At 40.9% G+C, this 15,481-nt stretch overlaps 1 protein-coding gene across 2 annotated transcripts in view; it reads right to left on the bottom strand.

The window, feature by feature from the left end:
* Nucleotides 1–15,481, bottom strand: part of Evi5 (ecotropic viral integration site 5) — a 275,848-nt gene that overhangs the window by 42,986 nt on the left and 217,381 nt on the right. For both annotated transcript variants that reach the window (XM_071693513.1, XM_071693512.1), the window contains 2 exons: nucleotides 12,931–13,098; nucleotides 8,196–8,291 (listed from right to left, as the gene is read on the bottom strand). In XM_071693513.1, coding sequence (XP_071549614.1) covers nucleotides 8,196–8,291; nucleotides 12,931–13,098 — 264 coding nt within the window. The remainder of the gene's footprint in view (nucleotides 1–8,195; nucleotides 8,292–12,930; nucleotides 13,099–15,481) is intronic.

Below are 15,481 nucleotides of genomic sequence, written 5' to 3'. Positions count from 1 at the left end.
ACGCAAATATACATACCCATACATCTCCAATGTACACATATATATATACAACACCACACAGACACATACATATATACACATGCCACAATTCACACTGTCTGCCCTTTTTTCTTTCCCCATCGCCACCTCGCCACAAGGGAAATTTAACCTCCCCCCCCCCCTCATGTGTGCGAGGTAGCACAGGAAAAGACAACAAAGGCCCCATTCGTTCACACTCGGGGCCCTAGTCTGCAAAAAGGCCCGAACCCACAGCTCCCCTCCACACCCAGGCCACCCCCTTTCCATGGGTCCCCCAGACGCTTACATGCCCTTTTTCAACCCGGCGCACTAACCCGGTTAACATCGCCATTCCTTGTTCTTGCCCCCCCTTTCACCCCCTGCTGTTCAGGCCCCATCACTCAAAAAAATTTTTTTTCTACTTTTTTCCCCAATTTGGGGGCTCCCCCCTTTTCCCGTTCCCCTCCCCCCCGCACAATATCCTTTGGTCAACTTTTCCTCAATTCTCTCCCTTCCCCCAAACCCTTTCAAAACACCCCTTTTGCTCTTCCAACCCTGCCTTTTTATTTCCCACACATTCTCTTTCCCTACAAATTATGACAAACCCCCTACCCAAATTTTTTCTCAAAAATTATTTCCCGACATCCCCCCCCCGGCCCCAAACTTACCCTAGCCCCGCCCAAAAACCCTCAAAATTGTTGAAAACTACCTTAAAAATACCCGTTTTTTCTTTTCCCAGATAAAGTTCTCGTTCCCCTTTTTCAAAGGTCCCAGGATTTTTGCCCCTCCCCCCCCTATGTTTACCCCACCCATGGTTCCCTCCCCCGGGCCAGATCCACTTAAACCCAAAACATTTTTTCCCCATTTTTCTCCATTTAAACTTTCCCCCAATTTTACTTTACCCCCAACCTACTACCAAAACTTGCTTTATTACTTTCTTTAATTTTTCTTTTTACACATTTACCAACTCAGTCACCCTCTGCAGTTTTTCACAGAAACAGCCACCCGCGCTGTATCATCAGCGAAAAACAAAGATACTTTCCCAAGTCTTCATCCCCAAAAATTCATACTTTCCCCCCTTTCAAAACCCTTTCATTTACCTCCCAACAACCCCCCTCCAAAAACAAAATTAAAAACCATGGAGACATCAAAAAACCCCTGCCCCAAACCTACTTCACGAAACCCAATCACTTTCCCTTTTTACACTACACATGCCAAAATCCCGATAAAAAATTTTTACTGCTTCAACAACTTTTCCCCCAACCATAATTTTAATACCTTTACAGAGCATCTCTATAACTTTCATATGCCCTTAAAAAGGGGTGACTTTATTGATGGTTGGTTAAGGTTATTTAATGTATGTACGACTCATTGAGGTGTCTGAGATTTGGGAAACCAATCACTTTCCTTTTCTTCCTAAACATCATATGCCTTACACCCTTGAACAAAGGCAAAGGGGATAAGAGTGAGTGCTCAAATTACAGAGGTATAATTTTGTTGAGGATTCCGGGTAAATCAAAATGGGAGGGATTGATTGAGGGGGTGAAGGCATGTTTACAGAGCATCACACGGGGGAAGAGCAGTGGGGGGTTTCAGAAGTGGTAGAGGATGTGTGGTTTCAGGTGTTTGCTTTGAAGAATGTATTGAAAATACTTAGAAAACCCAAATGGATTTGAAATGTATGTATGGGGATAGGGTTTAAGAATCTTCCCACGTATTCCCTCCCATTTTCGAAAAGGGCGACAAAAGGGGAGGGAGCGGGGGGGGGGAAACTCCCCTACGTTTTTTTTTTAATTTTCCAAAAGAGGGAACAGAGGGGGCCAGGTGGGGATTTTCCCAAAAAAGGGGGCCCAGTCCTCTGTTCTTAACGCTCCTCGCTACCGCGGAAATGGCGAATAGTTTGAAAAAAAAAAATATATACCATTATAGCTTTATAGCATTTTATAGCATTAAGAACAGAGGACGGGGCCTTTTTGGGAAATCCTCACCTCCCCCTCTGTTCCTTCTTTTGGAAATAAAAAAAAAATGAAGGGGGATTTCCAGCCCCCGCTCCACCCCTTAAGTCGCCTTCTACACACGCAGGGAATATGTGGGAAGTTTTTCTCAACCCCCTAATCCCCAGGGATTTTAATATATAATATTATTTAATATATATATATATATATAGATAATATTATATATATAATAAGAAATTTTGGTTTGGAGAAGGCATATGATAGGTTAAATAGAGATGCCCCTGGGGAAGGGTTTTAAGAATATATGGGTGGGAGGCAAGTTGTTAGAAACCCAGTGAAAAGTTTTTATCGGGGATGAAAGGGCAGGTGTACGTGTAGGAAGAGAGGAAAGTGATTGGTTCTCATGAATGTGGGTTTGCGGCAGGGGTTGTGTGATGTCTCCATGGTTTTTAATTTTTTTAGGGATGGGGTTGTAAAGGGGTAAATGCAAGATCCTGGAAAGAGGGGAAGTATGAAGTCTGTTGGGGTGAGAGAGCTTGGGAATGAGTCAATTTTTGTTCGCTGAATACAGCGCTGGTGGCTGAGTTCATGTGAGAAACTGCAGAAGCTGGTGACTGAGTTTGGTAAAGTGTGTGAAGAAGAAAGTTAAGAGTAAATGTGAATAAGAGCAAGGTTATTAGGTACAGTAGGGTTGAGGGTCAAGTCAATTGGGAGGTGAGTTTGAATGGAGAAAAACTGGAGGAAGTGAAGTGTTTTAGATATCTGGGAGTGGATCTGTCAGCGGATGGAACCATGGAAGCGGAAGTGGATCATAGGGTGGGGGAGGGGGCGAAAATTTTGGGAGCCTTGAAAAATGTGTGGAAGTCGAGAACATTATCTCGGAAAGCAAAAATGGGTATGTTTGAAGGAATAGTGGTTCCAACAATGTTGTATGGTTGCGAGGCGTGGGCTATGGATAGAGTTGTGCGCAGGAGGATGGATGTGCTGGAAATGAGATGTTTGAGGACAATGTGTGGTGTGAGGTGGTTTGATCGAGTAAGTAACGTAAGGGTAAGAGAGATGTGTGGAAATAAAAAGAGCGTGGTTGAGAGAGCAGAAGAAGTGTTTTGAAAGGGGTTTGGGGCCCAAAATGGAGAGAATGATGGGGAGAGATTGACCAAGAGGAATATGTGCCCGATGTGGAGGGAACGGGGGGAAGGGGGGAGACCAAATTGGGGGTGGAAAGAGGGAGTGAAAAAAATTTTGTGTTGATCGGGGGCCTTTAACAGCAGGAGGGTAAAGGAAAGGGGAAGAAATAGAGTGAATTGGAGTCATGTGGTATACAGGGTTGAACGGCTGTCAGTGGATTGGAAACAAGGCATTGAAGCCTGGGGTAAACCATGGAAACTTGTAAAGGGATGTTATTTGCTGTTTTGGAACTGTGTTATGTACATTGTATGGGGGGGGGGGTTGGGCCATTTCTTTCGTCTGTTTCCTTGCGCTAACCTCGCAAACGCGGGGGAGACAGCACAAAGTTTTAAAAAAAAAAAAAAAAAAAAAAAAAAAAAAATTATATAAATATATAAAATTATAAATTTATTTGATATATAATATAATATATAATATATATATTATATTGGTATTAAGAATAAATTGGTGTGGGGAGGCAAGTTGTTAGAAGCAGGAAAAGTTTTTTTCGAGGATTAAGGGATTTACGTGTAAAGGAAGAGAAAAGTGATTGTTTCTCGGGGAATGTAAGTTTTTCGGGCGGGGGGTGTGGGTTTCTCCATGGTTGTTTAATTTGTTTATGATGAGTTGTTAGGGGGGTTAAATGCAAGAGTTTTGGAAGGGGGCAAGTTTTGAAGTCTGTTGGGATGAAGAGCTTAGGAATTGACAGTTGTTGTTCACTGATGATACAAACGCTGGGGGCGACATGTAGAAAATGCAGAAGCGGTGACTGAGTTTGGGAAAGTGTGTGAAAGAAGAAAGTTAAGAGTAAAATTAATAAGAGAAGGTTATTAGGTACAGTAAAGGGTTAGGGTCAAGGCAATGGGAGGTGAGTTTTAATGGAGAAAAAACGGAGGACGTGAATGTTTTAATATCTGGGAGTGGATCTGGCAGCGGATGGAACCATGGAAGCGGAAGTGAATCATAGGTTGGGGGAGGGGGCGAAAATCCTGGGAGCCTTGAAGAATGTTTGGAAGTCGAGAACATTATCTCGGAAAGCAAAAATGGGCATGTTTGAAGGAATAGTGGTTCCAAAAATGCTGTATGGTTGCGAGGCGTGGGCTATGGATAGAGTTGTGCGCAGGAGGGTGGATGTGCTGGAAATGAGATGTTTGAGGACAATGTGTGGTGTGAGGTGGTTTGATCGAGTAAGTAATGTAAGGGTAAGAGAGAGGTGTGGAAATAAAAAGAGCGTGGTTGAGAGAGCAGAAGAGGGTGTTTTGAAATGGTCTGGGCACATGGAGAGAATGAGTGAGGAAAAATTGACCAAGAGGATATATGTGTCGGAGGTGGAGGGAACGAGAAGTGGGAGACCAAATTGGAGGTGGAAAGATGGAGTGAAAAAGATTTTGAGTGATCAGGGCCTGAACATGCAGGAGGGTGAAAGGAGGGCAAGGAATAGAGTGAATTGGATCGATGTGGTATACCGGGGTTGAAGTGCTGTCAGTGGATTGAATCGGCATGTGAAGCGTCTGGAGTAAACCATGGAAAGTTGTGTGGGGCCTGGATGTGGAAAGGAAGCTGTGGTTTCGGGCATTATTGCATGACAGCTAGAGACTGAGTGTGAACGAATTGGGCCTTTGTTGTCTTTTCCTAGCGCTACCTCGCACACATGAGGGGGGAGGGGGATGGTATTCCATGTGTGGCGAGGTGGTGATGGGAATGAATAAAGGCAGACAGTGTGAATTGTGTGCATGGGTATATATGTATGTGTCTGTGTGTGTATATATATGTGTACATTGAGATGTATAGGTATGTATATTTGCATGTGTGGACATGTATGTATATACATGTGTATGGGGGTGGGTTGGGCCATTTCTTTCGTCTGTTTCCTTGCGCTACCTCGCAAATGCAGGAGACAGCGACAAAGCAGAATAAAAAAATAAATATATATATATATATATATATATATATATATATATATATATATATATATATATATATATATATATATATTTATAAAAAAAATATATATATATATATATATATATATATATATAATATATATATATATATATATATATATATATATATATTTTTTTTTTCTTTTTTTTTATACTTTGTCGCTGTCTCCCGCGTTTGCGAGGTAGCGCAAGGAAACAGACGAAAGAAATGGCCCAACCCACCCCCATACACATGTATATACATACGTCCACACACGCAAATATACATACCTACACAGCTTTCCATGGTTTACCCCAGACGCTTCACATGCCTTGATTCAATCCACTGACAGCACGTCAGCCCCGGTATACCACATCGCTCCAATTTACTCTATTCCTTGCCCTCCTTTCACCCTCCTGCATGTTCAGGCCCCGATCACACAAAATCTTTTTCACTCCATCTTTCCACCTCCAATTTGGTCTCCCTCTTCTCCTTGCTCCCTCCACCTCCGACACATATATCCTCTTGGTCAATCTTTCCTCACTCATCCTCTCCATGTGCCCAAACCACTTCAAAACACCCTCTTCTGCTCTCTCAACCACGCTCTTTTTATTTCCACACATCTCTCTTACCCTTACGTTACTCACTCGATCAAACCACCTCACACCACACATTGTCCTCAAACATTTCATTTCCAGCACATCCATCCTCCTGCGCACAACTCTATCCATAGCCCATGCCTCGCAACCATACAACATTGTTGGAGCCACTATTCCTTCAAACATACCCATTTTTGCTTTCCGAGATAATGTTCTCGACTTCCACACATTCTTCAAGGCTCCCAGAATTTTCGCCCCCTCCCCCACCCTATGATCCACTTCCGCTTCCATGGTTCCATCCGCTGCCAGATCCACTCCCAGATATCTAAAACACTTCACTTCCTCCAGTTTTTCTCCATTCAAACTCACCTCCCATTTGACTTGACCCTCAACCCTACTGTACCTAATAACCTTGCTCTTATTCACATTTACTCTTAACTTTCTTCTTCCACACACTTTACCAAACTCAGTCACCAGCTTCTGCAGTTTCTCACATGAATCAGCCACCAGCGCTGTATCATCAGCGAACAACAACTGACTCACTTCCCAAGCTCTCTCATCCCCAACAGACTTCATACTTGCCCCTCTTTCCAAAACTCTTGCATTTACCTCCCTAACAATCCCATCCATAAACAAATTAAACAACCATGGAGACATCACACACCCCTGCCGCAAACCTACATTCACTGAGAACCAATCACTTTCCTCTCTTCCTACACGTACACATGCCTTACATCCTCGATAAAAACTTTTCACTGCTTCTAACAACTTTCCTCCCACACCATATATTCTTAATACCTTCCACAGAGCATCTCTATCAACTCTATCATATGCCTTCTCCAGATCCATAAATGCTACATACAAATCCATTTGCTTTTCTAAGTATTTCTCACATACATTCTTCAAAGCAAACACCTGATCCACACATCCTCTACCCCTTCTGAAACCACACTGCTCTTCCCCAATCTGATGCTCTGTACATGCCTTCACCCTCTCAATCAATACCCTCCCATATAATTTACCAGGAATACTCAACAAACTTATACCTCTGTAATTTGAGCACTCACTCTTATCCCCTTTGCCTTTGTATCAAGGGTGTAAGGCATATGTATGTGTAGGAAGAGAGGAAAGTGATTGGTTTCCAGTGAATGTAGGTTTGCAGCAGGGGTGTGAGATGTCTCCATGGCTGTTTAATTTGTTTATGGATGGGGTTGTTAAGGAGGTAAATGCAAGAGTTTTGGAAAGAGGGGCAAGTATGGAGTCTGTTGTGGGTGAGGGCTTGAGAAGTGAGTCAGTTGTTGTTCGCTGATGATACAGAGCTGGTGGCTGATTCATGTAAGAAACTGCAGAAGCTGGTGACTTAGTTTGGTAAAGTGTGTGAAAGAAGAAAGCTGGGAGTAAATGTGAATAAGAGCAAGGTTATTAGGTACAGAAGGGTTGAGAGACAAGTCAATTGAGAGGTAAGTTTGAATGGAGAAAAACTGGAGGAAGTGAAGTGTTTTAGATATCTGAGAGTGGATTTGGCAGCAGATGGAACTATGGAAGCAGAAGTGAATCATAAGGCGGGGGAGGGGGCGAAAATCCTGGAAGCATTGAAGAACATGTGGAAGTCGAGAACGTTATCTTGGAAAAGCAAAAATGGGTATGTTTGAATGAATAGTGGTTCCAACAATGTTATATGTTTGCGAGGCGTGGGCTATAGATAGAGTTGTGCGCAGGAGGGTGGATGTGCTGGAAATGAGATGTTTGAGGACAATATGTGATGTGAGGTGGTTTGATCGAGTAAGTAATGTAAGGGTAAGAGAGATGTGTGGTAATAAAAAGAGTGTGGTTGAGAGAGCAGAAGAGGGTGTTTTGAAACGGTTTGGTCATATGGAGAGAATGAGTGAGGATAGATTGACAAAGAGGATACATGTGTCGGAGGTGGAGGGAACAAGGAGAAGTGGGAGACCAAATTGGAGGTGGAAAAATGGAGTGAAAAAGATTTTGGGTAATTGGGGCCTGAACATGCAGGAAGGTGAAAGGCGTGCAAGGAATAGAATGAATTGGAACGATGTGGTATATCGGGGTCAACGTGCTGTCAATGGATTGAATCAGGGCATGTGAAGCGTCTGGGGTAAACCGTGGAAAGTTTCTGTGGGGCCTGGATGTGGAAGGGGAGCTATGGTTTCGGTGCATTATTACATGACAGCTAGAGACTGAGTGTGAACGAATGTGGCCTTTGTTGTCTTTTTCTAGCGCTACCTCATGCACATGAGTGTAGCAGGGTGGTGACAAGAATGAATAAAGGCAAACAGTATGAATTATGTACATGTATATATATGCATATGTCTGTGTGTGTATATATATGTATACGTTGAGATGAATAAGTATGTATATTTGTGTGTATGGATGTGTATGTATATACATGTGTATGTGGGTGGGTTGGACCATTCTTTCGTCTGTTTCCTTGCGCCACCTCACTGACGCGGAAGACAGCGATAAAGCAAACTAATAATAAAATATACACATATATAAAGATGCATTGATAACAATACCACAGTACTAGACTTACCTTAAATTCCAAGGAGGAAATCTTTTGTGTGAGTTCAGCTAAGCTCTGTGATTTTTCAGCCTCACGAATCCTAGCCAACATTTTCTCCTCCTTCATCTGAAAACATGACTAGATTAGAATTTATATCACCAAACTATAGCTAAAGTATTATACATACTTCCTGGTACCATATGCCTAAGCCTAATTCACTTCCATACAACAGTAAGTCTTTGTGATGATATCAAAGGATCCTAACTGCCTAGCAATCACAAACAAACAACAACTACACAACAAAACATAATTTACTTAAGATACAATCTCACTTCATTATACTTGGCACCCAATTCTTTAAAACAGCCCTAGACCTCTCTCAGTCCTGTGTTAAGAATGGATTGGTTCAGTGAAATCTGGATCCTCATCTTATATAATAATTTGTGAAGCAGTGACACTGTTGCTACTGTGGCTGAAGTAAAGATGGAAGTCACTCTTACCTGGCATTGACTGGAGGTCTGGGGTTGGGAATAGAAAAGTTTTGGAGGATTTGTGGATGGGGTTGGGGGGGTAGGGAGTTTGAGAATGAGTAGGAAACTGGAAGTACAGAAAAAGTATAAGACTCTGGGATCAACCAGAGAAAACTAAACTGTCTTTGTTTATCATTAAAGTCTTTAGACTTTTGTTATGTAACTTATCATTAAAGGTTTCTATTGCTGCATATTTTGTAGTTGTTTATTGATGTTTGTTGTGCTACTGTGTTGGTGGGGGGCTCCTTGTGTTACTGGTTGCTTACTCCATCTTTTATGATTGCTATCTAATTTGTCTGTTGTTCAATTTTGATTTGTTTAGATGCTATTTGGGGAGGCTTACCAGGTCCTTGTATTTCTGGTTGTTTTCCCCCATCTTTTATATATATTTTGGTGTCTGACAATTTGATTTCATAATTTGCCTACTACTTGAGAACTAGTAATGGCTTTTTTCTAGATTATCTTCTCTTCCTACCATCCATTTTAAAAAGTTTCTGTATTTTGTTATTCAATTTTTTCACATATTGTTTTTGCTCTGTCATGAAGCAATAAAATCATTGGTGGCAAATTTGCTCTTTGATGTAGTTCTTTACTTTTGATCATTTCGGGATATATTATTAAATATAAATTTCAGAGCTTTGTTTTGTACTCTTTGTAATTTCCTCATATTGGTTAACTTTATTGTATGTAACAGTTATTTTATTTCATTTCATTTTGCTTTGTCGCTGTCTCCCGCATTAGCAAGGTGGAGCAAGGAAACAGATGAAAGAATGGCCCAACCCACCCACACACACACATATATACATACACGTCCACACACGCAAATATACATACCTATACATCTCAACGTATACATATACATACGCACACAGACATATACATATATACACATGTACATAATTCATACTGTCTGCCTTTATTCATTCCCATCGCCACCTCGCCACACATGATATGATAATAAGCCCTCCCCCCCCCTCATGTGCACGAGGTAGCACTAGAAAAAGACAACACAGGCCACATTCGTTCACACTCAGTCTCCAGCTGTCATGTAATAATGCACCAAAACCACAGCTCCCTTTCCACATCCAGGCCCCACACAACTTTCCATGGTGTACCCCAGACGCTTCACATGCCCTGGTTCAATCCATTGACAGCACATTGACCCCGGTATATCACATCGTTCCAATTCATTCTATTCCTTGCATGCCTTTCACCCTCCTGTATGTTCAGGCCCCGATCACTCAAAATCTTTTTCACTCCATCTTTCCACCTCCAATTTGGTCTCCCACTTCTCGTTCCCTCCATCTCTGACACATATATCCTCTTGGTCAATCTTTCCTCACTCATTCTCTCCATGTGACCAAACCATTTCAAAACACCCTCTTCTGCTCTCTCAACCACACTCTTTTTATTACCACACATCTCTCTTACCCTTACATTACTTACTCGATCAAACCACCTCACACCACATATTGTCCTCAAACATCTCATTTCCAGCACATCCACCCTCCTCCACACAACTCTATCCATAGCCCATGCCTCGCAACCATATAACATTGTTGGAACCACTATTCCTTCAAACATACCCATTTTTGCTTTCCAAGATAATGTTCTCGACTTCCACACATTCTTCAACGCTCCCAGAACTTTCGCCCCCTCCCCCACCTTATGATTCACTTCCGCTTCCATGGTTCCATCCGCTGCCATCTCCACTCCCAGATATCTAAAACACTTCATTTCCAGTATCAGAGGATATTCTATTGCAGATCTTATCAGTTTTGTAAATAGGTTCTTTTTAGTTTTTGAGCTAATATTTCTGAATCTCTGTAATTTAGCTAAAATCTATTCTATTCTTCCTATTTTTTCTGTTACCTGTGGTTGTAATATTCAATCCAATCTCAGTAATGTACCTTCTCTACTATATAGATACAGGTCTTCTTGGACTATTATTGGGTCATTTTTGAATTTTGCAATTGGATTTTTTGAGTTTATTTATATTTGCATTGATTCTCCATTTGTATTCAAAGGTATTAATATTTTCTATTGCATTAACTGTATGTTTAGCCATTATTGTTTTTGATTTTCCTGGATATGATATTATTTGTGTTAGATCATCAGTATACATAGTATACTCACTATACTGTGTTGGTGGAGGCATACCTAATGTATATATCATAAATAAAGTTGGAGAGGCATTTGCATTGTGGGACTCCACACTGTAGTTGTAGTGGATTTCCTACACAAGAGGAAGAGGAAAACAAGAGTTTCAATGAAGACCATGAGAATGAAATTAAATAATGGTTAAACATCCAACTAGAATGCATGTTACCTAACGAAATAATGAACATAACTTAAATACAAAAATTAGGAAAATTAACAGAAGGTGAATTACTACACAGTTTATGCTGACTTAAAGAAAATGGACCAGGATTCAGTGGAGTAACAAGAAGCATGCCACTCAATCTTCCCAAAAATGCTATCAGAACATTAACAGAAATATACAATGCTTGCTTAGCATCAAGATATTTTCCAGACACATTAAAGAAAGCTACAGTAATCTTCATACCAAAAGCAGAAAAGGACCCAAAAAGTATCATAAATTACAGACCCATCTCCTTATTAGAAATAAAAAGGAAGTTACTTGAAAAGATAATAAACAGTTAACTGTAAACACATATAGATGAAAATTTGCTGAATTCTGGACAACACAGATTTAAAAAAACAAGAGGAACTCAAACAACTAAAGCTACAATAACAGAGATACTAACCACAGAAAAAGCTAAGAACAATTAGGTACGTAGAGCATTAAGAGATGCCTCCAAAGCATTTGATAAAGTACGGCACATAATACTCAAATTCAAAATATTATAACTAAGACTAGCAAAACTATACTCTGTGACTATTTGGAAGATAGCGAAGCATACATTTTCTAAATAAGATGATATACAACTCGACTTGGTGAAACTTTGTGTATGCTATGCACCCTTTAACTTACAGTGTTCCACTGCCTGACATATGTGGTATGCCAGAAGTACTGTCAGGCATACATAGTAGAATGCATGGTAATTCTGCATGTTTTTGTGTGAAACAAATATGATTGCTAAGGGTTTTCATAATTCATGTCTGTTTCATTGTAATAACAAACTTACGGAGATTATTTTTTCAAATATTTGAGAATATTCCGTGCAGAGTGCACAGTGGATATCAAAACTCCTGCCAACAAAGGGCTGATGAAAACTGACCAGAAAATGTGGTGATGATGGCTTGAGATGGAGGCAGAGTCAAAAGGGGTGGGGTAAACGTTATTGGAAGAAAGAGGGAGGGGCAATAAGCTTCTTTATGTTACCCTATGTCCCAGCTCTAAGTGGGCAAAGCTAATGGCCCTCATAGCACACCCCTTAGAGCTTAACTATACTCTTCCTATTTACCACACCTCTCTCTTAACCTATCATTTCATATTCCACTGGCCCTCCTCACACCACATACTGTCCTCAAGCATTTCATTTCCAACACATCCACCCTCCTCTGTACATTTTTTACCTAAAACCCATGCCTCACATCCACACAATACCGTTGGAACTACTATACTAACAAACATGCCTATCTCTGCCTTCACACATTATGTTCTTTCCTCCCACAAACTCCTCAACATGCCCTGGACCTGAGCCACCTTATCCATCCTCTGGCTCATTTCAGCTTCCATAGTTCCATTCACTGCCACACCCACTCCTAAGGAATTAAAACATCCCACTTCCTCCATGTTCTCTCCAACCAAACTCCAACTCCAACTAAGCTGTCTCTTTCCAGCGCTAAACCCAATAACTATGGTTTGATTCACATTTACTCTCAGCTCTCCCCTTTCACACACTCTCCCAAACTCAGACACAAGCTTATGCAATTTGATGCTTGATCTGCAACCAGCACCATGTCATCAGTACACGACTTACCTTGATAAAAACTATTCAATGCTTCTAACAGACTTTCCTCCTTCACTGTACATTCGTAATATCTTCTACAAAGCATTTCCATCAACCTTATCATTTGCTTTCTCCACATACAAATGCCACATACAAATACATCTGTTTTTCTAAGTATTTCTCATATATTTTTCAAAGTAAACACCTGATCAAAAAACCCTCTACCACCCCTGAAGCCACATACAGTACAATCACCGATAATTATGCAATACACGTATCTACTAAAAAAATATCTGAATTAAGAAGAAATCTTTATACCTGACTTTCAAGGTCTGTGTATTTTCTCTTGTGATCCCCCAGTTGAGACTGCATGGTACGGATATTTGCTTCAGCTGCATCCAAAGCTTCCTGTAACCGCTTGTTCTCCTCTTCTTGTCTTTTCATTTGATTAGTTGATACTTGTACAGCTGTCTCCAGCTCCATAACCTGAAACAATAATGTCTTACTTTCTATACAGTAATCACTACCCACTACAACATTGAAACAACAGGAACTAATTAAGGGTCTTTTTATCTATGACTCAGTTATCTATTCATAAGGTTGCCTTACTAAGATGGGAATGGCAGGCAGGTATGTAACAGTTTATTAGGTGTACCTGGTAAATTGTACGGGAGAGAGGTAACTGAGAAAGAGGTGGCATGCAAAGAGTTCCAGACTGAGGGGCTGGGGCAATGATGATTTAGGAAAGGTAGAGGATGAAAAGATCAAGCATTTGCTTTGAAGAATGTATGCTAGAAATACTTATAGAAACATGAGGACATGCAGGTGGCATTTATGTATCTGGAGAAAGCATATGGTCTGTAGAAGGTATTGCAAATATATGTTGTGGAAGTAAAGTGATGAAATCAAAGAAGAGTTTTCAAGATATAAATGCATGTGTGCAAGTAGAAAAAGAAAGGAGAGTCAATGGATCTAGGTGAGGGTGAGTCTGCGTCAGGGGTCCGTGATATCACCACAACCATTAAATTTGTTCATGGATTGGGTAGTGAAGTAAACAAACACGAAGGTTGGAGAGAGGATCAGGTATGAAGTCTCTTGGGGGTGGTGGAGGCCAGGAACGTAAGTCAGTTGTTTGATGATGACACTGGTGCTATTGGTAGATCAAGTGAGAAACAGCAGAAGCTGTGATCTAAGTCTGGGAGAGTGTGTGAAAGGAGAAAATTGTGTGAATGTGAATAAAAGCAATGATAATAGGTTTTAAAGTGGAGAGAGATAAGACATTTGGAGTGTGAGTTTGAAAGAAGAGAACTTGGTGGAGGTAGAGTATTTTAGATACCTGGGAGTGGATATGGCAGTGAATGGAACCATGGGAGCTGAACAAGCCATAGAGAGGGTGCAATGAGGAATGTGTGGAAAGAGAAGTTAATGTAAGTTTGAATGGAGAAAAATTGGAGGAAAAGAAGTGTTTTAGATATCTGGGGCAGACTTGGCAGCAAATGGAACCATGAAAGTGAAAGTGAGTTGTGGGGTGGGGGAGGGGGCGAAGGTTCTGGGAGCTCTAAAGCATGCGTGGAAAGAGAGGTGGTTATCTGAGAGGGCAAAAATGGATATGTTTGAAGGTACATTAGTCCCAACAATATTGCGTGGATGAAAGGCATGGACTCTATATAAGGATGTGTGGAGGAAGGTGAATGTCTTGAAAATAAAATGTTTGAAGATATTATGTGGTGTGAGGTGGTTTGATCGAGTAAGCAATGAAAGAGTAAAGAGAGCAATGTGGTAAAAGAAAAAAGTATTGTTGAGAGAGTTGATGAGGGTGCTATATCATTGGCGAACAACAACTGACTCACTTGACAGGCCCTCTCATCCCCGACAGACTGCATACTTGCCCCTCTCTACAAAACTCTTGCATTTACCTCCCTAACTATCCCAACCATAAACAAATCAAACAAACATGGTGACATCACACACCCCTGCCACAGACCGACCTTCACTGGTAACCAATCACTCTACTCTCTTCCCACTCGTACACATGCCTTACACCCATGATAAAAAATTCTCACTGCTTCAAACAACTTACCTTCCACATCATATATTGTTAAGATCTTACACAAAGCATCTATTTTTATCAATCCTATCATATCCCTTCTCCAGATCCATAAATGACACATACAAATCCATCTGTTTTCCTGAGTATTTCTCATAGACATTCTTCAAAGTAAACATCTGATCCACACACCCTCTACCAGCTCTGAAACCAAACTGCTCCTCCCTAATATGATGCTCTGTACATGCCTTTACCCTTTCAATCAATACTCTCCCACATAATTTTCCAGGTATATTCAACAAACTTATGCCTCTGTAGTTTGAACACTCACCTTTATACCCTATGCCTTTGTACAATGCATTCTGCCAATCCTCAGGTAATTCACCATGATCCAACATACATTGAATATTCTTACCATTCAATCAACAACAAAGTCACCCCCTTTCTTAAAAAATTCAACTGTAATACCATCCACTCCTGCCATCTTGCCAGATTTCATCTTCCGCAAGGCTTTCACCAACTCCTCTCTTCACCAAACTAGTCTCCCTGACTCTCTAACTTTGCACACCACGCCAACCAAAACACCCTACATCTGTCACTCTATCATCAAACATATTTGACAATCCCTCAAAATACTCACTCCATCACTACTTGTTATCACTTCCCCCTTTGCCCCCTTCACTGATGTTCCCATTTGTTATCATGTCTTTTGTTCATTATTCACCTCCTTCCATAACATCTTCTCTTCTCCCTAAAATTCAATGATACTTTCTCACCCCAACTTTCATTTGTCCTCTTTTTCAACATTTGCACCATCCTCTT

Source organism: Panulirus ornatus, chromosome 55 (genome assembly GCF_036320965.1).
Source record: "Panulirus ornatus isolate Po-2019 chromosome 55, ASM3632096v1, whole genome shotgun sequence".
NCBI classification, from domain to species: domain Eukaryota; kingdom Metazoa; phylum Arthropoda; class Malacostraca; order Decapoda; family Palinuridae; genus Panulirus; species Panulirus ornatus.
Note: the sequence above shows the minus strand (reverse complement) of the source record. Positions and strands in the feature narration are given on the sequence as shown.